We start from the raw sequence: 26,043 nt of genomic DNA, 5'->3' as shown, positions 1-26,043 counted from the left end.
TGTAAACATGTGTCCGACATCGACTCGAAGGGGCACACTAAAAACGGGATATACTAGAGACCTGATATTTACCTGACGTTTTAATTTTTTAATTAAATGGTAATATTGAGTATTTTAACTTACTTATATACAGACTTTATGACTTCGAGGCATATGCTATACAAAAATTCAATTGTTTGGAACATTCACAGACAAATTTGAATCAGGTCAAATCAGTGTTTAGTACATCGCGTCTTTAGTACCTTCTTATTTCCCACAATGCCGCGCGTTGTTTACAAACAAAAATCCTCTAAACTAGGTACTAATTATTGTTGTGTACATCATCACATTTTAAAATTATTTGAATAAAAAGAAAACAAAGAAACACCGAATCAAAACTATATCTTTTAGATGCATCAACTAAAAATGTGCACATGCAGTAAAGGCTTGGCTGGCTATAGTAGACAACTTGTTCCTGAAAGGTTTCTCACATACTTGTTTTATATAAAAAACAATTAAATATAGCTGGAAGTTTATTTCTTTTTATATCAAATGACAAGATTTAATAAGTTCGAAATTATTTCAGTCAAACTTTTTCATAATATACCAATATTTTAGCTATCAGAAAAAAACGTGTATGAGCTATTAACCCCCTAATTATAGGGGCCAGCCCCTTTTAATTAATCTAATATGAAAGCTCTCGTAATTACACACAACTTTTGTTATATATTTCTTACCAAATTATTCTCGGTTCAAAAGTTATTACACAAAAAGTAGCAAAAATTCAAGAAAAAAAATTACTAAAATTTGCCGTTTTATAGCTTCCAAACTTTAGGAAATCAGCTTATAATTTTATCGTTCTGCACATCTACAATGTATTGGCTACAAGTTCTCCAACTTTCGTGTAAATATCTTACGTCGTTCTTGAGATTTTTAGTGGAAACGAGACATCAAAATTTTCAATTAAAGGGCAGTAACTCACAATTAAAGGCATGCATCAAAAAATTGAAAACAGGTGTAAATAGGTTTAATTACAAGGTATCTAACCTGAAAGTTTCATAAAAATCAGTCCAAAGGTCTTTGAGAAATCGCCTGTCAAAAATCGAGCGGGAAAAAAAAATAATAATAAGAAACAGTAGAATAACAGTAGGGTCTTCCGAAGGAAGCGGAAGACCCTAATTACACAGGTATAACATATTTAATATGCAATATTATTAAGGTCTTCCGTTTCCAACGGAAGACCTTCTGCTGATTCTGATGATTAAGATTATTAATGTCTTCCGTTTCCAACGGAAGACCTTCTACTGATTCTGTTGGTAAAGATTATTATTCTTTTTTTCTTCTGCTTCCTAGACCGCAACTTTGAGGCCTCATATCTCACTCATTTCTCAACGGATTTCGCTCAAATTTTTAGAGGTTATAGACGTTTATAAACTCTATCAGAATGCTGACTAAAATTTCAAAAAGTCACTTCCGGTTTTGAGTTATTTCCCTTTAAACGAAAATTTATAGGCTTTCGTTTCCAGACAAAGGCTCAGAGACGGCTAAAGCTGGAGCAGAAATTCTACTGATGTTAGATAATAGAAGGATTGAAGTTGTGCACATCGGTTTTTGTTTTTCGATTTCTCTATTCAAAATGGCGCTATATAGGGGTCAAAAATTAGAACGCTTAAAAGAACCAAAAATTACTCATATTTTCCTTCTTATCTTCTAAACTAAAAATATTTTGTTAAAATATATAGAACATAATTTGTGCAGAATTAGAAGATCTTTCAAATGATATATCGGAAAAAGGGCTGACCCCAAAATTAAGGAATCTAGAGGGGCCAAAAGTTTTTTCCAGATATCTCAAAAAGTATTGAGAATTTGTTATACATCAAAGAAGCAAAGTTGTTGAAAATGTCAAGCTTAATCTAACGGAGTCGTCAAAATACGTCCAGCTTCGTCACTTCCTGCCAAACCGGAAGTAGTCGGAAAACGCGTATTTTTGCCGTTTTTGACAAGTTTTGGGGCAACATATGTCTCTGGGAGTTTAAAAATTAATTTTTCGTGCGTCGTCGTCACTTCCGGTTTGACCGGAAGTAGCAAAAATGGCTTATTTTGGCATTAATTAACATAGCTTTAGAGGATTCAAAGAATTTTTGGGCGTTATTTCTCATTTTTGTTAAAAATGAAAGCTACTTCCGGTCAAACAGGACGGAAGACCTACTCGTTGCTTTGCAACGAGCTTTGCTCTAGTTCTTATTATTCTTTTTTTTTTCTTCCTAGACGCCAACTATGAGGCCTCATATCTCGCTCATTTCTCAATGGATTTTGCTCAAATTTTCAGGCATTATAGACGATAATAAACTCTATCAGAATACTGCCTAACATTTCAAAAATTTACTTCTGCTTATGAGTTATTCCCCTTTAAACGAAAAATTATAGGCTTTCATTTCCAGATAAAGGCTCAGAGACCACTAGAGCTGGAGCAGAAATTTTACTGTTTTTAGATAACAGAAGGATTGAAGTTGTGCACATCGGTTTTTGTTTTTCGATTTCTGTATTCAAAATGGCGCTATATAGGGGTCAAAAATTAGAACGCCTAAAAAAGCGAAAATTTACACATATTTTCCTTTATATCTTGAAAACTAAAAATATTTTGTTAAGACATATAGAACAAAAGTTGTGCATAATTGCAGGGGCTTTCGTATAATACTACTCAAAAGGGGCTGGCCCCTATAATTAGGGATTTAGGGAACTTGAAAGCTTTTGATTTATAACTCGAAAACGGTAAAAATTTCGATCTGGATCTTACGATCAAAATTGTTCTTTGACACCTTTTTGATCTGATGAAAATGTTGTTTTGCTCGATTATACCGGGGGTATTGCGTAACACGAAGAAGAAAGCAGGCCAGGAAAACAGGTAGCGTTTTTTATTTGGAAAGGAAATCAGACCTCTTCATGTGTATAATTTACACAGACTTCCTATCAATAATATACCCTATGGTATTTACTGTTAAATTTCTTCTAAAAAGGTCATTATACATGCTTTACGGTTCACTATTAAATTTTTTTTTATAACAATTAGTCTTTCTTTTTATGTATTATTAATTAGTTTTATAGTGAACACGTCTTCATCGGAATATATTAAATCTATCTTTCTACATTAATTATTATTGTAAGTAATTTTAAACTTTATTAATCGAATAATTCACGATCATTTAGTTGATCTCCACGTTCGCCTAGATGTTATGTAATCCAACGCGCTTATCCCACGGTGCCTATCGAGGTCACTAGTGTACCAGCCACCTGTTGTCGTAAACAAAGCAAGTGTCTGCATAGTCTGTGATGGTGTATAAAATCCATTGTGTACAAAGACCCATCAATTAATAGAAAATTGTGTTTTTAATTAATCGAATCAATAAGAATAATTCACCGATCTTACACTAAATCACAATTTCTAACACTGCATAAAATCATTTTGAATTTTGATCGCTTTCTTTGGCCTGTTCACCCAAAATTGTTTCTCTATTCCATGTTAATGTATTTTATTAAAATTGTAATTGAAAAGGGGCTTCGGCAAATAATTATAATTAGTGATGGAAGTCTTGAGATAGGTAATGTACTATATGTTCGTTTTATTTTTACCATCACTCTTTTGTTTCTCCATTATTTTTTTAATGTGCGTGACCACAGAGAGCCGCAGGCATGTCGAATGTTAAAAATACATCGTGTACTCCAATAGTGGAATCATGTCGCCACTTTCATATTACCGAATGACGGGAATTTTTTTAGGTTTATAAATCCGTTAAATTTAAACGCGTAAAATTTCACATAATTTATAAAACGGCTCGTATAAATTTTTAACATGGTATGTGTAAAAGTAATGCTAATTGCTATTAAGCTCATGTACTCCATGAAGGCGCATGCGTGAAGAAAGAGGACACGAAAATTTTGGTCTGTACATTTTTGAAAAGTTTCACAGTTTTTTATCGTTTTATTCATAATGCTGTTTGATGCTGTGTGATGGGGCCAAATGGGACCAGATAAAGAAAAGAAAAAATCCAAAAAAAGGAAAAACAAAACGTTGAACACTAGTGGGGAGAGCGAGCAGAAGATACGAGTGAACGCAGATCAGGCAGCCATTGTTATACCACGTATACATTCCGCAAACACACGGGGCATGGATCCGGCGTTTAACAATGGAATGATCGGTGGAATCAACGGGGCCTCTCAAAACTCGTCCCCTAGCATACAGTTTCAAGGTAACCAATTACAACCTTATATGCCACAAAGTCCACAAGGACAATTTGCAGGCTATATGTCACCAATACAGAGTCAATCGAACACTGTCCCTCATAGCATTGATATGCGCGAAACTCTTTCAGTGATATGTAACAAGCTGGAATACGTGTCATCAAAGCTAAATACCCTGGATCAAATAGATAAAAGGTTAAATGACCTTGAGCGTAATGTAAGCAATGTAAACCAAGAACTAAAAGAAATGAAAAATATGAAAGTAAAAGTTGAAGACATTTAGCAGGGTATGAATCACATCTCACTGCAGTACGACGAACAACAAAAGGCTGTCAAGGAAATCGAACGGACAGTGAAAGATATAGACAAAAGGTCGACATCAACATTGAAAGAAAATGAAGCGATGCGTGAAGAACTCCAGGCAGTACGGTCAGACTTGTGTGACCTTAAAGAACGTCACCTAGATTTACAGACACGGTCAGTGAGGGATAATTTGATATTTGATGGGATACCAGAAACTCAGGAAGAAGATGCAGAGGATTTGATAAAAGACTTTATTAAGACCGAGCTGAATATTACCGACAAAATTGATTTCCACCGGGTGCATAGAATGGGGAGGAAGGGTGAAACCCGACCACGACCGATAATTGCTAAATTTGTGCTGCACAAGGACCGAGAAAGAGTTAGGCGAGCAGCCCCTGGATCCTTAAATGGCAAGCCATATGGAATTAACGAACAATTCCCGAAAGAAATTAACGATCGACGCAAACAATTATACCCCCAATACAAAGCTGCTAAAAGACAGGGCAAAAGGGCTTCACTAGTCGTCGACAAGCTTTACGTGGAGGGTCAACTGGTACCATTTCAGAACGACCGTCGAGAGATCGAATCCCAGCATTTGAAAACCGCGCCGCGCCGCCGACAGCGCATAGAAAATTCAGATATGCGGAAGCGCACTAGGAAAACCAAGGAGAACTGTGCAAACAGGAACTAGAACATGTACAAAACGTAAACAATGTAAACTCTCTCAACGATTTGAAAATTATTAGTTTAAATGTTTGTGGACTAAATTCAAAATTACAAAACCCCGAATTTATCGAATTTATAAACAACAATGACATTGTATGTTTAACAGAAACAAAAACCGACAATGCTGATGATATTGAAATTAAAAACTTTAATGCCTTTTGTAAACATAGATTTTCATTGTCATCGAAAAAATCAGGTGGGATTGTAGTGTATGTTAGAGATATTTATTCTAAATATGTTACCGTTATAGAAAATGAATGTGAACATGTACTGTGGATAAAACTATTAGGGAAAGCTTTTAATTTTCAAAATGATGTAATTATTGGTACTGTTTACATCCCACCTATAAATTCTCGTTTTTCATCCACAGATATTTTTGATGATATAGAAGTAGAAACTAATAATCTAATTGATAGTTTAGATAGCATTTGTCTTATGGTTGATTTTAATAGTAGGGTTGCTATGGAGAAGGACTATATTGAAAACATCAATTCTCATAACAATGATCACTTATTTTCAAATGACATAATAGATGAAAATATTTTTCTTAGTGATACATGTGATGTAACAAGACTTGAAAAATATGGTTTATCTGTTGATAGAAAGTCAAAAGACAAAACATTGAACCAGTTTGGTAAAAAACTGTTAACTTTTTGTAAAAACTGTAATATTTACATACTAAATGGACGATGTAATACTGATATAAACGGTGAATTTACTTGTAAAAACTGTAGTATAGTAGACTACTGCATTGCAAATGTTAACTTTATCAAACAAGTTTCAGAAATGACTGTTTTAACTTTTTCTACATTGTACTCAGATGTGCATAATCCAATAGAAGTAAAAATAAGAATACATTCTGAATCAGCGAATCCAAATCTAGAAAATAGTCCATATAATTGTAATGATCAATCAGAAAAGGCTAAAAGGTGGAATAATAATGAAAAATTGACTTATCAAAACTGTGTTGAAAATAAAGTTAGTTGCATTAAAGGTTTAGAAGAAGCTCTTTTAAACTGTAATGAAGTTTCCTTAGATTTAATTGATAATATTGTCGAAAAAGCTGGTGAAGTTTAAGTTGGAAGTGCTAAGGAAGTTTTTGGTGTTTATAAAAAAGCCACCTTTTCACAGGTTAAGAAAAAATGTGTCTTTAAAAAGCCATGGTTCACAAAAGACTGTAAATCTGCTAGACGGAATTTTAAAAAAGCACAACAACTTTTTAAACGATTTGGAGGTAATATTTTAAAAGAAGATTTGTATGAAAAGGAAAAGTTGTTCAAACAAAAATTAAAATCTGCTCGAAATTTTCATAGGACAGATATGAAAAGGAAATTACAATATTTAAGATCATATAATCCAAAAGAATATTGGAAAATATTAAACTCTGATGGTAACAATAAATGCTGCAATGTAGAATTATCCAAACTATATGATTTTTATAAAGATTGTTGCAACATTGGAGTAGAGGGTGAAAACGAACATGTTTTGACTGAAGATGAACTAAAATTGTTGTCAAATTTAGAACTCAACAACAGCATAAATCAACCAATCACACATGATGAAATTACAAAATGTATACATGCTTTGAAAAATGATAAGTCAAGTGGACATGACAACATTGTTAATGAATATATAAAATCTACTGTAGATACTATGTCAAACTTTTATGTAATATTATTTAACAAGATTTTTGATTCAGGAATCATACCTTCTCAGTGGACATTTGGAAATATTATTCCATTATATAAAAACAAAGGTGACACTACAGATCCTAAAAATTATAGACCCATTACTTTGATAAGCTGTTTGGGTAAATTGTTTACATCTATTCTGAATGAGAGACTTAATCATTATGCAAATACTGTCCATCTTATTTTAGAAAATCAAGCTGGTTTTAGAAAAAACTATTCTACTTTGGACCACATTTTTACTTTGTATACATTGATTGAAACATCAAAGTATTATAGGAAAAGGTTGTACTGTGCCTTTATTGATTTTGAGAAAGCGTTCGACTCTGTCTGGCGTTTAGGTCTTTGGAATAAAGTCTTAGTAAATAATATAGATGGTAAATGTTTTAATGTTATAACACAGCTGTATAAAAGTATTAAATCAAGAGTAGTCTCAAATGGTCTTTATTCTGATCCCTTTCCTTGTACTGTAGGTGTTAGACAAGGGGAAAACCTATCCCCATTTTTGTTTGCCATCTATCTAAACGACCTTGAAGATTTCATGAATTTAAATAATGTAAAAGGTTTATCATTTATAACGTCTAAATTAGAATCGGAGTTTCATTTGTATCTTCGATTGTTTGTTTTGCTATATGCAGACGACACGATCCTTTTGTCAGAAACACCAGAAGACTTACAATACCAATTGGATGTATTTAACAAATATTGTAAAAAATGGCATCTGAAAGTTAACACCAATAAAACTAAAATTGTAATCTTTGGTAAGGGCAATCCAAGAATTGAAAAACCAATCACATTAAACGGAATAACATTAGAAGTTGTAGATAATTTTAAATATTTAGGAGTAAGTTTTTGTAAAAATGGTTCATTTAACACAAATGTCAAAGAATTATCTCAAAAAGCAACAAAAGCTATGTATGGTGTTATTGGAAAATGTAGAAAACACAACCTTAATGTAGAATGCACATTGGATATGTTTGACAAAATTGTAAAAACTATAGTTTTATATGGATGTGAAGTGTGGGGTTTTATTCAGTCACCATTGATTGAAAAATTGCATTTAAAATTTTGTAAGCATATTTTGCATGTAAAATCATCAACACCAAATTTTATGGTGTATGGCGAATTAGGTAGATACACTATTACAATTAATATAAAGGTTAGAATGATAAGTTTTTGGTGTAAACTATCTTTTTTACAAAGGGATAAATTATCATCGACTTTGTTAAGTGTTTTAAAAAACTACAATAATCCATGGTGTAACTTTGTCAAATCTATATTGAATGAATGTGGACTTTCTTATATTTGGCATACTTGTCAACCTGTAAATGTATCATGGCTGAAGAAAATAGTGTTTAACACTCTGTATGACCAGTTTAAACAGAAGTGGTATAGTGAAATGTTTAATTCGTCTAAAGGTCTCAATTATAGAATATATAAAACTTCATTTTGTCTAGAAAAGTATTTAGTATCTTTGCCTTTTAAGTACTGGAAAATATTTTGTAGGTTCAGAACTTGTAATAATAAATTACCAATTGAAGTTGGAAGATGGCATAATGTACCAAGAGAAAACCGAATTTGTAGATTATGTTCCAAAAATGAAATTGGTGATGAATTTCACTACTTATTTAATTGTAATGATTCACTTATCTTAAATTCAAGGTTATTATTATTATCAAAATATTACTATTCACATCCAAATGTGTATAAGTTTGATCAACTTTTTAATACAAAAAATTTAGTTAAATTGACAAAACTGTGTAAATTTGTAAAAATTATTTTTGAGAGAGTTGGCTCTACTGGTTAGTTCATTGTTAGTTTTGTTACTTTGTACTTTTTTTCTTTTTCACGCATGCACATATGTTTAACTATACTTGTAATCTTTCTCAACACTGTACTTATGTCAGTTTATGAGAATAAATTCATTGTCATTGTCATTGTCATTGCCATGGAGGCTATATAATTAGTATACTGTTAGTATTTTGAGCACTTTTAAGCCAATCATCGATCGGGATCATACAGGTAAATCTCAATTAACTTGTATATAAATTATAAACACCGTCAATTCATTTATCAGTTAGACCTACCTGGTTACTCTTTTTAAGTTTTTTTTTCGAGACGCATAACTTCTGATAAATACTTAATAATTACAGGTCTTCCAATTAAATGAATACCCGTGTTTTCAATCTTGGACACTCTCTTCTACTTCGAGTGCATTGAATAAAGCTTCGACCTCTTAATACGCTGTACTTGAATACTTTCACTTCAGTTATGTTAGTTTGAGTTGTCTCTCTTTGTTTTCTGTAAATATACCAGTCGTGCACGTGTGCCTAGCTATGTGTTTAAAAAACATGAATAAATGAATGGTACATTGCTTATGTATATAAAGGTTATTAAAAAACTATACAATTCATTATGTAATTTGTTGCATTGTTTATATTGATATATCAATTTAATAACTCTCTCTCTCTCTCTCTCTCTCTCTCTCTCTCTCTCTCTCTCTCATAGAGTTTTTGGACACATTATTTGTACGAATGCATTCAATATGATCTGGAATTTTAGTCTGATGTTTTTAATTTTTACGGACATATTCAATTCGTAAAAGATCAACATGTAAAAATTTAAATCACCATTTTTGGACCGAAATTCGTAAAAATATACAGCAGTAAAAATTACCCGTTATATTGTATTTTATTTCACTTTATCTCATATTTGTTTTAATCAATCGTATTCGCTTGTGCATTTATTAATTTCAAGTTTTATACCTGATGGAATCAGGTGCTTTGGATCCTTTTCATGCCAGCACCTACATGTACCACGACACAAGACCTTGATTTATCCGGTCTCATCCATAGGATCGGTCTCCACGCATTATTTCACAAGTCTCCAAATTTCAAATAAAACATTCTCATTGAACCTTTGATGCTTCCCCATAAAAAGGCTGGGCATATATTGTCATGTACGTCTCCCATTTTCCGTCTGTCCCTCCGTACCGCTTTGCGTTAACCTCAGTTCAAAGCTCAATTTAAAAGAAACTGTTCAATTTTTTTTTTTATATTAAACGTCCTATGCTGATTAACATTGATGAGAGCTATTTTCGTGCATCGACATATTTTGACTTTGACCTTTCCTTTGAACTTAATCTCACCTTTATTAAATCTGTCTAAAGAGACCATTCAAGATAGTACCATCAAACTTCATGTGCCGATACATGTATGTACTGATATGTAATGGATATATGCCGAATACTGTTCTATATGTAAAATTATCAGACTGTTTGAGGCCCGTTAGGGCCGAAAACTGTCTGATAATTTTACATATAGAATAGTATGAGGCATATATCTTACTTAAAACATTGCCATTTAAATGTCCAAAAGTTACCTGGAGGAGTCCGATAATAACACAATAGGAGTTTACGCAGCCATTGTTTTCTACCCGTCTGATAAGTAGATAAAAGAAATGAGACAGTAAAAAAAAGTGAGTGAACTCTTGTTCCATTTCACTCATTCAATGGCAGTCGTTTAGTTTAGCAGGACAGGGGTCAGGTGGTGAAAAGTTTTTGGGGGAACAATTTTATTTATGATGTGCATAAATTGACATTGATACAGACATAATTTTAGTTGATATTATAACCATCACCATGGAAAGTAAAAATGTGGATTTTTACCCTGAAGTTTTAGTTTAGATAATGGAAATATTCTCAGGTTTTAAAAGTGTGGCCATCGGGGAACAAAATAAGGAGATTTGCAGACTCTTTTGCAGAAATGGATTTAAATTCGCTTATTCAAAGTGCTGTATCAAAAATTCTTTTAAAGAGTGGAAAGTATTAATTTTGTGGAAGGGTTAAACTTGGATTTTTTTTGTAATGGATTTTTTTGTAGCAATTTGATTTCCTTGCGTTTGCTTTCCCAGAATTTGTTTCCTAACATTTTTATTGGGGGGTTCTGGACATATTTAACCTTAATTTCACTCTTCTTTTTGTTTTTTAAATACCGTCCGATTTTGTTATCATTGCCGTCCGATAATATATTATCAGACTGGTAATTATTATTATCGGAGGGCTACAGGTAAATTTTTAGACTGCAAGAACAAAGGCATGACGTCACAGCAATGTTTTAAGTGCCGATACGTACTATAGGCTACACGTTTGTAACTGCATCAACATTTTGTTTTACCTTTCCTTTGACCTTAACCTAACTATTCTCAAGTTAGTGTTTAACTCAGAAACATATAAAAAAATTTTTTTTTACTTGCCTGAAAAAATTTGACAAGAAAACCAAAAAAAAAGTTAAAAAGTTTCCCAAACTCAAAAATCCTATTGGGGGGGGGGGGGGGGGAGAGGGGGGGGGGAGGGGGGAGGTAGTGGCCAACTTTTTCAAAGGCAAGTTATCTTCACTTCCAAAATTTTTTTACTACTTTTACTACATTTTCCTACAATTCCTTCATATCACTATACTATGGTAAAAAGTGGGAAGGCCAACCATCCTTTCAATTAACATTTCCTATACTAAAGGTAATGTTGATGAAAAAAGTGCCCCCCCCCCCCCAGGATGCTACATCCCTGTAATTCAGTTAGTATTTAGCTCAGACAGTTCTGAAGAAAAATATATATTTTTACTCAACTTTATATACTAATACACACTTATGAGAGCTATCCAAACCTTATTGTGGATTAGATGCTCTAACCACTGTGCCTCACGGGCGACCTTCGGTTTTGTAGAATCCATTCAAGACATTTTTATCAAACTTTAGTATCCTGATACATTTTCAGATGATTTTGATCTTCACTTTCCTGTGACCTTGACACCACCTGTCTTAAATTTGCAATTTGCTTAGTATTTAAGAAACCATTTGAGATATTTTTATGTAAGTTTATGCCTATATGCATTATATGAACTGATTTTTATAATCTATATTCATTTTTAAGATTTCAATTTTTAAGAAACTATTAGAGATGTTCTCAACAAACGTCAATACACTTATACAGATTTAATGTTGCATTATTTACTAATATACACTGGGCGGGGCATTCATGTCCTATAGATATATTTCTAGTAAAATCATTCTGTAAATCATAGTTTTGAACCTAATAAATTCTTTGGATTCGATATATGTTCAGAAAAAAATTTGACTGAACATATCCAGTCTTTTGGACAAGTCACTGTTACTGACAGAGAAACTTTAAATTCTCAATCGTATTTGTACCAGTGAAACATTGCTCATATAATGCAGGGTGGGGCATGACCTTCACTCAAGTTCAAGGTGGACTAAAGGAATATCTAAAAAAAAAAACATACGGGAACTTTTCCAGTCGGTAATACACAGATTATGTGTTCTTATAACAGAGTTTGTCATTGCTTGTCGCAAGGTCATTTAGAAAGTTCAAGGTCATGCACATAACATTCCTTTACAGTCTTTTTCCTGTATAAACATTGTAAGTTGCTTCCTTAACAAGCCTCTAGGTTGCTTATTTATTTATAACTTTAGAATTGTTTGACCTAGACTCAAGGTTACGTCTTCCATTCCGTAGCTCCAACGGAAGACCTATTCGTTGCTTTGCAACGAGCTCGGCTCTAGTTTAATTATTATCATCCTGATCATGCTAATTGGAATAAACAAATAAAAAATATTAAGCATGCCTAATTACTACAATATCTACATGTACAGGTATATCTATGTATAAAAGAATCCTGTGTTAAGTTATATATAGTTAAAGAGAGAGATGAAAGGGTCAATATAATTGAAAATCATGCATCAGTGATTTTTGTTTTTGTTTAATTTTCAAAAGGTTTAATCACATTCTGTTATATTTTCAGCAGATACTTTAATACCTGGTAATAAAGAATGGGTGAAAAAATTCTCACATTATCATGCTGCATAATAGTACAGGTAAGTTCAAAGGCAGAAGAAAATCCATTAAAAGAGAATTTATAAATACAGTTTGTTGTCTTTTTCAGCAAACAATTTAATGAACTTAAAATTATGCTGATACATAATCAGCATATTATGCAAATTGTAAAGGATTGCATTACATATTTTTTCTGATTTGCATGTAGTGCATTGATATTTGTCAGTATTTTTCATTCAGTTTTCTTTCCACATTATTGCAAATGCTTGTATTTTATTTGGATTAATTAAATGTAGAAGATTGTATTAACTTATTAATCATATTTGTAGTTCAGTTGTAACAAAACAAATTATCTGATGAAAGCTTTAACCACGAGAATGTAGGAAAGGATGTCAAGTCCAAAGAGAAGGTATGTTGATTACTGGTGATGATATGTTATTGATGTACATGTATATAGAGTACAGCAATAAAATAGAGAGAACAAGAGTAATCCGTAGACAAAAAATTAAATCTTAATTCTTTTCAAGAATAGACAGGTCATTATTAGTCACTCTGAGATAGTTAAGAGCAGATTTAGATTTGTTCAGGTCATATAGCTATAGGGTAGGGTGGGTCCACAGTGGGTCGGGGGGAGGTCAAAGTTTTATTCTGGAATATTTAAGGCTGAAGCATTCAAGATTATCAGGGCTATGATACATCATATTTTTTGAATGAATACATCCTAGTACAGAATCTCAGAATCAAGGGTAATGGATGCCATAATTAGAAACAGAATATTTATCTCGAAAGTCCTATGTAAATATTGGAAAATCATTTTGTTTATTTCTTGGCTTTTAAGTTAAGTACAGATTAAAATAATATAAGTTTTCATAATTAAAATTCCTATTTTATGGATACTTAAAGACGTACAACACACTGGGGGAGATAACTCTTGCGATTTCAATTGAACGTTTGACGTGATGTCAAATTTAACAAAAATAAAGCGTCAAAATGATGAATAAAACGATCCCGTCGTATATAAACATAGACCTAAATCGAAGGGGTTTTATGTCTATGATATAAATCATAAAAGAAAAATAGGAAATGGGGCTTGGCTGTGATTATGAGTACCATACTCAATCCATAAGTTTTTTTTTAATTAACCCGATTAAACTTCGTAAAAAGCAAGACATAAAATACCATCCCTTAATGTTAAATTCATTTCATATACAATAAATTGTATTCCTGATCAAAGCGCAGCATTTTTTTTTAGCCTATTTTGAAAATTTTAATTTACATTGCCGAAATTCTCATTATGTACAGTTAGCTATATTACAGTCTGATTAATGGTCTTTATTATAATTTGGGCATTTACGATATAAATATTGTTTTTTCTTCTTTAATTAAATAAAACAACATTAAACAAACAAAAAACTTTTTACAATGTAATCGATGTTGTTCTCAGACCCTTACTGATCAAAGAGGAACAACTCTGAAAATGTAGGAGATGTTTGTTTTCCTCCCTTTATTCACGGTTTTCCGATACATTTACAGCAAGACCTGATAAATCCGAGAATTGAGCACTATAGACTTCATACACACAATGTAAGTATGGAATTGAAAAGAATTGTTTACTAGTACTGTAATTATCTGAATTTATGAATATCCTAGCTTTGCAGCAAATCGTTTGACTTTCTGTCACTGTCAACATGTCGGTTCGCATTTCCTCGAATCAAAACAAAACGTTGCCTACAAGATTTTTAAAAATATCAATGTGCGATTTGATAAAAATTAAAATAGATGAAGAGATCAATGTTTGATATTTTGATGTTCATGTGGACGAGTACGGAATTTTCATTTTAACTTTCGAAGCAACGACATTGAAAGAATGCGTGTACTACACTCTGCACTGTAATATCGTGAGGGGTGTACATGTATGCAAATGTCGATATATCCCCACGACCACATACTGTCTCGTTTGAAATAACATGAAAGACACTATAATTATTCCATGTATATCACAGGAGAGTCGAACGTACACCATTTTTTTAATAAATAAAAATAAAGAAATAAAATTAAAAATCAACATATTCAACATATACGTAAGATGAATTCGTATCCAGGTTTCATGTGAAAATTGAATGCATAACACATACATATATGGGCTAAACACTAAAATCCTAAAATCCTTCGGTATTTTTTTCCCTGATATATATAAAACCAGTAGTAAATATTTATTCTGCATTTATGAATTTAAAAACTAATTCATACCTCCGGGATTCAAATCATAATGACGAAATACTAGTATATTTGCACTGTAAATGACGTCTCGTCAAACGCTAATGGTCTGCGACGCAAAAAATGAAGAGGTGGAGGTTGTAAGGGTATTCAAAAATTGCCTAAAAGTTTACATTTAAATACGCTTTACATATAAGAACTTTTAAATATGTAAGTTAATATATTTTTTAAGCAAAGCAATATTCCAATTTGATTTTTTTTAAATGTGTATTTGTAGATTCATAGCAAAGTAATCGACCCCCGTCTGAAAGATGCACGGGAATGTGATTTATTGAGAAGGGGAGAGGGGGGGGGGGTAATTTTCCGCTATTAAATCGAAACTGGTGTACAAAAATTATACAAAAAATAATGAAGATTATTTTTACTACCAGCTACCTAAAGAAAGTTTTTTACCAAAATTAAACGACAGGTTTTTTTTCACAAAAAAATTTTGAATTTGAAAAATACACAATTTACAAGGCTTAGATAATTCTTAGTTTTCAGTTTAAGGTCTTTAAAATTTGTTTTGTTGATATGTATATCAAAAAGATTGCTATGGTTTTGTGTTAAATGGTTAAAGGAATAAGTCAATGAAATTTGACAGGTATATCTAACCTGGCTTTTTCGTAAATCAAGGTTTAAGTAGTTCATTGATTAAAATTTTCTTTCCTGGTAAACAACTAAAGGGGGCCAACTTTTGGAATTTCTTGTCCAAAAACCACTCGAACGATTTTGTCCAAAATGTGCATACATGCAGTAGATATAGTCATGTACTAAATATACAAAAATAACGAAAACTAGAGCAAAGCTCGTTGCAAAGCAACGAGTAGGTCTTCCGTCCTGTTTTGACCGGAAGTGACGTCAACAAAAGAAAACAATGAGCTAAGTCGTCTCCAGTCACTTTATAATTTCAATTTTGCATCAAAACCTTTAAAAATAAGCTATTTTCTGCTACTTCCGGTTTGACCGGAAGTGATGTCGACGGACAGAAAATTAAGTTTTATGCTTCCAGTGACATATGTTACCCAAAAACTTGTCAAGAACGGTAAATATATGCATTTTCTGACGACTTCCGGTTGGACCGGAAGTGACGTCGCCGGACGCATTTTGACGACTTCAATAGATTAAGCTTGACATTTTGAACAACTTTGCTTCTTGGACATATTACAAATTCTCAATACTTTTTGAGATATCTGGAAAAAATTTTGGCCCCTCTAGATCCTTTAATTTAGGGGTCAGCCCTTTTTCCGAGATATCATTTGAAAGATCTTCTAATTCTGCACAAATTTTGTTCTATATGTCTTAACAAAATATTCTTAGTTTAGAAGATAAAAAGCAAAATATTAATAATTTTTAACTCTTTTAAGCGTTCTAATTTTTGACCCCTATATAGCGCCATTTTGAATAGAGAAATCGAAAAACAAAAACCCATGTGCACAACTTCAATCCTTCTATTATCTAAAATCAGTAGAATTTCTGCTCCAGCTTTAGCCGTCTCTGAGCCTTTGTCTGGAAATGAAAACCTATAAATTTTCGTTTAAAGGAAAATAACTCGAAACCGGAAGTGACTTTTTGAAATTTTCAACAGCATTCTGATAGAGTTTAGTAACTTCTAGTACCTCTGAAAATTTGAGCGAAATCAGTTGAGAAATGAGTGAGATATGAGGCTTCAAAGTTGGCGTCTAGGAAGTAGAAGAAAAAAAAAGAATAATAATCTTTACCAACAGAATCAGTAGAAGGTCTTCCGTTGGAAACGGAAGACCTTAATTAAACGACAGGAATTTTTTGGGGTAGGTGTGTTGTACATCCTTAAGTTGATATCTATGTAAAGTCAAAAAAGCTACAATTTTCAGAAAAAAGAGGCATAACTCTTATCATGATAGTAATGATGGATTTCAGATCATGTGAAAAATTTGTACTGTTGGGAAACAAGTGAATACAGTGCAGTCTAAATAAGTACAGTTAAACAACAGTATCTTAAAATCAAAAAACTTTGACTACCTAGGGTATGTTGACGTTCATGACAGTATTACAGATTGGATGAATGATTTGCAAACACTTGGAATAGCATATATATGATTTACTTTTGTTAATTTAATTTGCTCGTTTTGCGCATATCTCTTTCTCATGCAGATTATTAATGAACAATTATAGATTGAATTAGCAACCGATATGGCATAAATGTATATGAATTTATATACTCTGTTTAGAGTTGAACTTTGGTATATATCTTTGACAGTTGACACTGAGTGATATTTTGAACACATTGAGATATCAAAGTCATTTTAAAGTCCCTTGAACGACATTTTTTCTATATATCTTACCCTGAATCTCTTGGATATCTCAGTTTTTTTTTCAGCAGTCCCATGAGAGATTTCAAGTGTGACTTTATTTCATTGATTCAATTAATTTATGATGAATTATAAAAATATCAATCATATACTTTTATGTTAATGATTTAACATTTTATATTTTTCAGGCCATATAACAAATGAATTCATGAAGACTAGCTGGATTGATACAGTACTTTTCTACACATATGAACCATATCTAAACATCATTTGAGGATCCCTTTCTCGGAAAAAAAGAATTTGCATATTCAAAGACTCTATAGTTTATTGTTTATTTGTACGTTGTTTAACATTCTTCTTGAGAATTTTTCACTCATATGGGGATGCCAACATTTGTTGGTGGAGAGCTGCAAATTTTGTTCTTTATTTGGCACACATGGCTAACTGAGCATTATGAGCAATGAGGGATCTTTTTGGTACTAGCACCTACTGCAACACAGGACCTCTGTATATACAGTCTCATCTATGTCCGACTGTGGGATTTCGAACCAGCAATTTATGGATCAACTCCTTACTCATGACTCTCGAGCAGATGCTCTTGCCACTGTGCCATACAGGTGACTTCATAGGTTATAAAATGATAAGATAAGATTTATAACTTAACACTGATTTTTTTAAAAATTTAATCACGGTACAGAAAATGTTTGCAAAAAAGGGAGGTTATAGCTACATGTAGCTCTCACTTGTATTGCATGCTTAAACTATATGAATTACATATTGTAATTACACATGTATTTTAAACCAGACCAGTAAAGAAAGAAACACTTGAATATTTTGACTATAAATTTTATTATAAGGTTGATTATCTTTAAAAAATGGAACTTTAATTTTTTTGAGTAGGAAAAAAAAATATTTAGAATGTACATGTGCACTTAATTTTGTTTATTAAAAATAGTCAAAATTTGGAGATCTTGTTAAGGGTATCTAAATATTGATTTATAAATTTTTACTTCATTTTTAAACAGCATAATCTTTATTATACCATATGTCTGTAATATACAACTTATTTGTTGTTGAACATTCCATTGTCTGTCTACATGTAGTGCTTAGTAAATTTATTGTAAATTAAAAAAACATGATTGCATGCTGTTTGTTTACTTTGTCTTTTTTTTCAATATGGTCATGATATATAAATGGTGTGCATATCAGTTTATATTATTTTTGTTGAATTCAGTTAACAGAAAAAAATGAATAACTGAATATGATTGATTATGTAGATAGATACCTTCCAGAAATATTTACATGTACTAGTAGCTGCAGATATGTAGCTTATGTGAAATCAGGTATACTTGAAACTCAATTTACCTGTATTTATTAAACAGAAATTTAGTGAACACATTCATATACCTATGCAGTATTTTACTGAAAATACACTGTCTTAATGTTTTACTTATTCAACATAAAAATTGACCAGGAGTGATCTTAATGAAATAAAACATATCTCACAATATCCCCACCCCAATTTATCACAATTTAAATGTATACCATTAAAGAAAATCTTGAGTTGTCTTTCCTTGTTTAAAGAAAATATCTGATGCAATGAATGCTCCCTTGGGTTCATGACCCTGAATATTAATAAGGTTGGGAGGTGTGACTATAGTCGGTAGGGATGGGTATCGCCAAAAATTTCGTATCGCGATATATTTTTTTCCCACAATATCACGATAATATCATGATATTTTTAAAAGCAGTTTTTACAATGATTTTTTATGAAAAGTCATTATTTTTCTAAACAAATATGCTAGAAAAACAAAATTTTACTTTCTTGAAATTTTTATGCGTATAAAATCAATTATGTTTGGATGGTAAGATGCCGTTCTTTTCACTTTTTACAGCATTTTTATACTTTCTGTAATTGTAATTTGAAAGATTGAACAAATAAATGAATAATTTCTGGACTTTATAATATGTACCTAGAGACCGGTATTTAGGTCTCCGTATCACGTATCACGCAACAAAAAAATCGCGATATACCGGTATACCGATAAAATCGCACATCCCTAATAGTCGGCCCCCTTACGTTTTGAAATAAAAATCTCTAGTATGAAAGATTATAGTTTTATACTTCTTGCAAAATTTTTATATAACCTCCATTAAAATAGTTATGTAGATTGCAGCTAATATGTGTATTTCAAATAGATAAATGCACTGATTGTACTTAGTTAACCTGTTTAAGAAAAATAAATAAGCGAGAGGTTATCACACACCATAAATTAAAAAAAATCTTTTGCATGTTTTACAGAACATTTAAGGAATTAATGGGTAATGTCGTTGGTTTTGTTTTCCTTTCTTTTTATTTATAATGTTCTCTTTTTATGTCTGCATGGAGTTCCACGTTTCTACGTTGAATTTCAAAATCTACATATAATAATGTCAACTCGATGTTGCGCTTTTAAGTTCTGCACAAATAATGATACCAAGATAATAAGATGGAAAAAGCAGACATGTGAAATTTATCACATTCAGTATGGATTGGACTGCGTTTGTGAGCCCCATTCCATCTCTACCCATTTCCAACTGAACTGAAAGATAATCATTCAAGACAAAACTGGGCAAGCATCCTGAACAGGAAGAACGGGTCAGAAGACTGGAAAGCCAAAGAAGATATCAGGGTTTGTTTTGAGCATTTCTTAGATATCAGGCCAACTCCTGCAAATCCCTATCCAACACTGAAATTAGGCTACACACCACACAAGCCAATTACCTCGATACCACCATCTAAGGAGAGATCAAAAACAGTCTTCCAGACTAATCAAAGAAAAGGAAACTGGAATTGACAGACCTTTCTATTCCTCAGAATTCAACCTCAGACCTTTTTGAAATGGAACAAAGTTTATGCGAAGGAACTTCTGGAGGAGCCAATATTTCTTCAAATGACAATGATACAAAGAAATGCCTATTTAGAGCCAAAAATTTAACCTTGATTCAAAGTCAAAGGAAAAGTAATCGGTACCCCTCAAAAGATTTTCTTTAATGGCAGTTATGAAGTCTGATGCAAAAGTAAAATTTTACACAGGTTTACCCACTCTGGCATCTTTTATTGCAGTGTATAAAACAATACTCCTTTATCTTCATAAAGTGCGCTAGTGGAAGGGTCCAAAAAGGCTATGTTATTCCCTGAAACCAATTTATCGTGCCATTTACGAACAATCAGTCCAAATGAGGAAATGATATTATGCATTGTGAAACTCAGATTAGGGTATCTGAATGAAGATGTTGCAGACAAGTTTGGTGTCTCATCTACTCATGTATCTAGACGTATGTTTACTACTTGAATAAGACTCCTGAGCTCAGTGCTTGGCACATTGGTATTTAATCCACCCAGCTTGCAGAGAAATTGTTATATCATCCCTCATCTTTCCAAAACAACACTTACAGATATGTCCGACATATTATCGACTGCAGAAATTTTTATTGAAACCCAAAATACTACTAGTACTTTGCAGGTAGCAGCACAATCTTGGAGTGACTACAAACACCACCATACCGCAAAAATATTGGTGAGTATTACTCCTGCAGGAATGATTAACTTTGTTTCAGAAGCATGGACAGGTCTGCACGTGATAAGTTTGTGACAGTGAACTCTGGTTTTCTGAATATAATAGAGCCATGTGACAAGGTAATGGCTGATAGTGGTTTCCCAATAATAGAAGAGCTCACCTTGTTAAGAGCTGAGGTCTTGATTCCCCATGGTAAACGTGGGGTTTCTCAAATGCCTGCCACAAATGTTTCAAAAATAAAAACCATAAGAAACAGGCGCATACATGTGGAACAGGCAATACAGCGTAAGAAGCCGTTTCACATTTTAAAAAATGAAGTGCCAATTACACTTTTACATCACATAGATTATCCAGTCAAAGTCATTGCCGGCATTTGCAATTGCTACCCACCACTGTCATGATATTAAGGACACTTGCCACAAAGACCAAAAATTTAAGGACTTGTATATTTCTCAATAAATTATAATTTTATTCATTTGTCAATATTTTAGATTAAAAGTTTTACCATACATAAATAATCTGATTTATTTGATTTACATTTACAATAACATTTAACGTATGTACATGAACTTTTATATTTTAAATTTTTATAGGTGTTTGTATGTAGCAAGTGACCTTAATTCTAAGAACTAGATTTTGTCATCCCTTGAATTTCAAACTCTGGAATAACCATTGAATCAATTGTATTGACCATTATTATTTATCACCATTATATAATTAAGATAACAACAAAACAATGAACAATAATAACAATTCATCAAATTTTCTTATTCACAAATGTGTTCTTACTGCAGTTAAGAAACATGTACTTACTGCAGTCACAACTGTCACATAAATGAACATTAATTTTTGAAGTCTTTCTTTTATAAAAGGACTTCCTATAAAAGATATATAATTTGATTCAAAGTTCATACTTTTTACACCAAGAATAAAATCATTTTCTCTGTTTTAGTTCTCAGTCATATTCTTTGTTACAATTCTTAATAAATACTTAAGAATCTCTGATCTTGCAAAATGGTATTTTTCATCTTCACATGTACAGGCATATTATGAAATACAAATCCGCTCTGTTATAACCTCAAGTTCGAATATCATTTGTTTTACAAGTTTGACACATCCATGTGGAAGTGCTATTCAAAACTGACTTTGACATACCCAAACATTTAAAATGATACCAGTAGTTATGTATATATCACAAAAAATACTACGCTGTCCAAAGGATTTCACATTTTCTTGCTCATAAATCTGATTTTTACAAATCAAACAAAAATAACTATCTCCACTGCTTCCAACTTCCATTGGTGTAGCAAGCATATCTTGCTTTTCAATAATTTTTGGAACAATGAATGATTTAAAAATTAATCAAATTTACCTGTACATCTGCATAATACTCTTCCTCAAAATTAATTCTTTTGAATAAACAAAAAGTCACACCACTAGCGCTTAGAAATGGCCATTTGCCCTTTAACTTGACAAAAATATCTATGGTTTTTTTTAATCTCTAATTTACCATCAGTAACAGCTGCTAAATGACAATTTGGCAAGTTACAAGTACAAAATGCAGAACATGAACTACATTTGGGTTTTAAGGTAGGTTTCACCTCTAATAGCCCTTCTCCGCAACAGTCGCATGATACCAACATATAGGGACTGGCAGTTGAAAAAGAGAGACTACGATCTAAAATAAAACCCAAAGAAAGCAAGAAATCCCTTTATGAACAAGCTATAGTCATTCAATTATATATATGTTAAAGATTTTCTTTTAATGCTATGGGGCAATGATTTCTCTTACTGTTGAACATAATGCTTTGATTTGTTAGACCTGGTTTTCTCTGATGAAAACGCCATCGAACAGGCAATCACTCTCATTCTCAATAAAGATAACTTAAAACAAGAGGCCCAGGGGCCACATCGCTCACCTGAGCAAATCGTCTTGGGAAAAAAACACAAATCAGATCAGAATTGAAAAGTTTACTGAAGGGGGAGGGGGGGGGGGGGCCTAAAAGCCGCTTGAATTTAATACATGTACCGGTACTACTTTAGAATTCCTTCACATTAATACAGCATATGACTTTGCTGTTCTTGATAAAAAGATTTTTTAAAAACATTTTCTTCCTATAATATCACTTATCATTGCTTTGAAGTACTTAAGAAGACGATTTTCCTATAAATTCCTATGTAAAACTTTGATCAGCCATTGTTGCCCCATCCTGCATCCGAGGATCATGATTTGTACAAACTTGAATCTACACTAACTGAGGATGCTTCTACATGAGATTCATCTTTCCTGGCACATTGATTCTTGAGGAGAAGATTTTTAAAATGTTCCCTATATACTCCTATGCAAAACTTTGATCGACCATTGTGGCCCCACCCTACCCGGGGGGGGGGGTCATGATTTGTTCAAACCTGAATCTACACCACCTGAGGATGCTTCCACATGAGTTTCATCTTTCCTGACCCAGTGGTTCTTAGGAAGATTTTTAAAGATTTTTCCTATATCTTCCTATGTAAAACTTTGATCGGCCATTTTGGTCCCACCCTACTCCCGAGGGTCATGACTTGAACAAACTTGAATCTACACTACCTGAGGATAATTCCACATAAGTTTCATCTTTCCTGGCCTAGTGGTTCTTGATAAGAAGATTTTTAAAGATTTTTTTCTATATATTCCTATGTAAAACTTTCATCGGCCATTTTGGCCCCACCCTACCCCCGGGGGTCATGACTTGAACAAACTTGAATCTACACAACCTGAGGATAATTCCACATAAGTTTCATCTTTCATGGCCTAGTGGTTCTTGAGGAGAAGATTTTTTAAAAATGCCATTACTTTTTCTCTTATTCATGATTATCTTCCCTTGGAAAAGGGTGTAGCCCTTCATTTGAAGAAACTTGAATCCCCTTCACGCAAGGATACTTTGTGGCAAGTTTGGTTAAAATTGGCCCAGTGGTTCTTGAGAAGAAGATGAAAATGTGAAAATATTACGACGACGACAACGACCACAACGACGACAAACAACAAATTTTGATCAGAAAAGCTCACTTGGGCCTTCAGCTCATGTGAGCTAAAAACTCTTACTGGATTATTTTGTCTCGGAGATAAGCTCACTCAGAAAAGAAATAATAATTGAACTCACGTCAAAAATCGACGAAATAGAATAATATTCAAGGTGAAATTCTCGAAAATTAACTGTCATTCCTGAAAAACAAGACGAATCTGCTGATAAACTACCTGTGAATGTCATTAACAACCTTGTTCTAAATGAAAACAATTATAAAATCTCGACCAAAGATTTTTCAGGTCACACGAAGTGGGCAAATACGATCCAAACCGAAAACTAGAGACATTATAGTAAAATCTATTAGATACAGAGATATGGAAACACACGAAATATAAAATCCTACAACCAAAATCCAACAAAACAAATAAGATCCATCTACTTCAACGAAACTTTGACGTCCAGACGAGCTGAACTATATGGAAAAGGTTGCCAAAAGAAAAAACAAAAAAAAAAACATGACGGATGCTGGACGAATGACGGTGGAAGTTATGCAAAACACCGTGGTCACCATGGGAGGAAATATTGATAAACACGACAGATGACCTAAAGTGTTTCCAAGATGAAATTGTATTTTCTATGAAATCAACTTTAATACCATTTTCTTATGTAAACAAAACAAAACTCGTGGCTCTAGAGAGCAACATGTTTTTCAATGAAAATAGACAGAGATGTTTATTCAGTTGGGAGTATGGCTTTCCAGGAAATCTGAAATTTTATTTAAACTTAGATGATATTTCTAAACGAGACAAAAAACCACAATCTGCTTGTAATCAGCTTGTAAAGTACGTAATAATGTTTTCTCAAGTCAATACTTGCTCAACACTTTATGTTTTTTTGAAACTTCTCATATGAACGACGCCGATTTTCTCCACACATTCTGAAGGAACATGTGACGTTGGGTCTATAATCACTTCTTCAAACCTTTCGGCATATCCCCATGCTGTAGAATAACGTGATATGTGACGTTCTCGTATTTCCTCCTTTGTCAGGTCTATAATTTGGGCTCTGTCTTTAAGCTTTGTTATATTTATCCGTACTACCTCTCTTATTCTTTGAAACTCATTCGTTAGGCTTCCTAGCCTCTCTATACCATACAGTGTTTTGCAGCACGAAATAAACCTCGATTCCTGGCCCTTACTTCCCCGATCCACGTGTTGCTGAAGACTAACTCTCGAGAAGATGTTCTTTGGTCTCAGTCCACCGTCATAGGATTCGTTAAATCGAAGGATTTTGTAAATATATTCATCAGGTTCCTGCACTATGCCTCTCTCCTCTTTTAAAACTGGTTCTGACGTAAAAGAATTTTCGACGCTGTTCGCTTCATCATTTTTAATTCCCTGAAATTCCTGCTCAACTAATGTATCGGAATTTTCTTTTCTGTTCCCATCATCCGTGTAAATCGCCTGTGATTCATCTTTATCCACTTTCTCTGTATTCCCAAAGATTGGAAATATTGACCTATCTCTTTCTCCTATCGGGTGTTCCTTTTCTATTGGTTTCTTTATTGAGCCTCTACCAATGCGCAAGTAGGTTTCGTCATTGCTAATTCCTGTAGCAGTTTCCTTGTTAGTGGTTTTTGACGAGTGTGAGAAATCGCTCTTTAGTGATTCGGCATCGTTCCTGATCAAATACTGAGAAATATCTAATAGTATTACTTTCAATTTTTTGTTTAATTTTTCATTGTGTGCCTTAGATCTTAAAAAATAACGTTCTAGACCGAACTTCTCCGTTGTTTTGTCTTTGTTCCTCTCTTTTTGTTGTCTGTTCCCGTTTTCAAAAATAAAATTTTTCGTGACGAATAAAGATTTCAAAAATTCAATTGTGTGAATATTGCCAAATATTCTTTTGATATATTAAGACGTTGAATAAAAAAAGATGTAAAAAAAGACAGAAAAAGACACGAACGGCTTGTGTTTGAATATCATTCCTATCCTGACTGAACATAAGCGAGTTTAAACTCGAGTTAAAACTTTTCTTTTTACAGATTTAAGATTATTTTTTACATACCTCTCCTTCTTAACCCTAGACTTACAGGTCTAGTCATTTCATACTCAGTTGTAGCATCCATGATTTCAAATAAACCCCAAA

At 32.7% G+C, this 26,043-nt stretch overlaps 1 protein-coding gene and 1 long non-coding RNA gene across 2 annotated transcripts in view; one reads left to right on the top strand and one right to left on the bottom strand.

Moving 5' to 3' along the window:
• LOC134253683 (uncharacterized) overlaps positions 1-17,550 on the top strand; it is a 35,086-nt gene extending 17,536 nt beyond the window's left edge. The window contains exons 4-6 of the long non-coding RNA XR_009989154.1: positions 12,752-12,824; positions 13,113-13,192; positions 17,519-17,550. This is a non-coding gene — a long non-coding RNA (uncharacterized LOC134253683). The remainder of the gene's footprint in view (positions 1-12,751; positions 12,825-13,112; positions 13,193-17,518) is intronic.
• Positions 17,551-22,939: 5,389 nt separating this feature from the next.
• On the bottom strand, positions 22,940-26,023 carry LOC134253686 (uncharacterized). The gene is made up of 2 exons (XM_062736270.1): positions 25,963-26,023; positions 22,940-25,597 (listed from the first exon to the last, which is right to left on the bottom strand). The coding sequence occupies exons 1-2, from the start codon at positions 26,021-26,023 to the stop codon at positions 24,780-24,782; spliced, it is 879 nt and encodes a 292-aa protein (XP_062592254.1). The 3' UTR covers positions 22,940-24,779.
• Positions 26,024-26,043: the final 20 nt, after the last annotated feature.

The sequence above is a fragment of the Saccostrea cucullata genome, unplaced genomic scaffold (assembly GCF_032062105.1).
Source record: "Saccostrea cucullata isolate Sc308-1 unplaced genomic scaffold, CSIRO_AGI_Scuc_v1 ctg1769, whole genome shotgun sequence".
NCBI lineage: Eukaryota > Metazoa > Mollusca > Bivalvia > Ostreida > Ostreidae > Saccostrea > Saccostrea cuccullata.
Note: the sequence above shows the minus strand (reverse complement) of the source record. Positions and strands in the feature narration are given on the sequence as shown.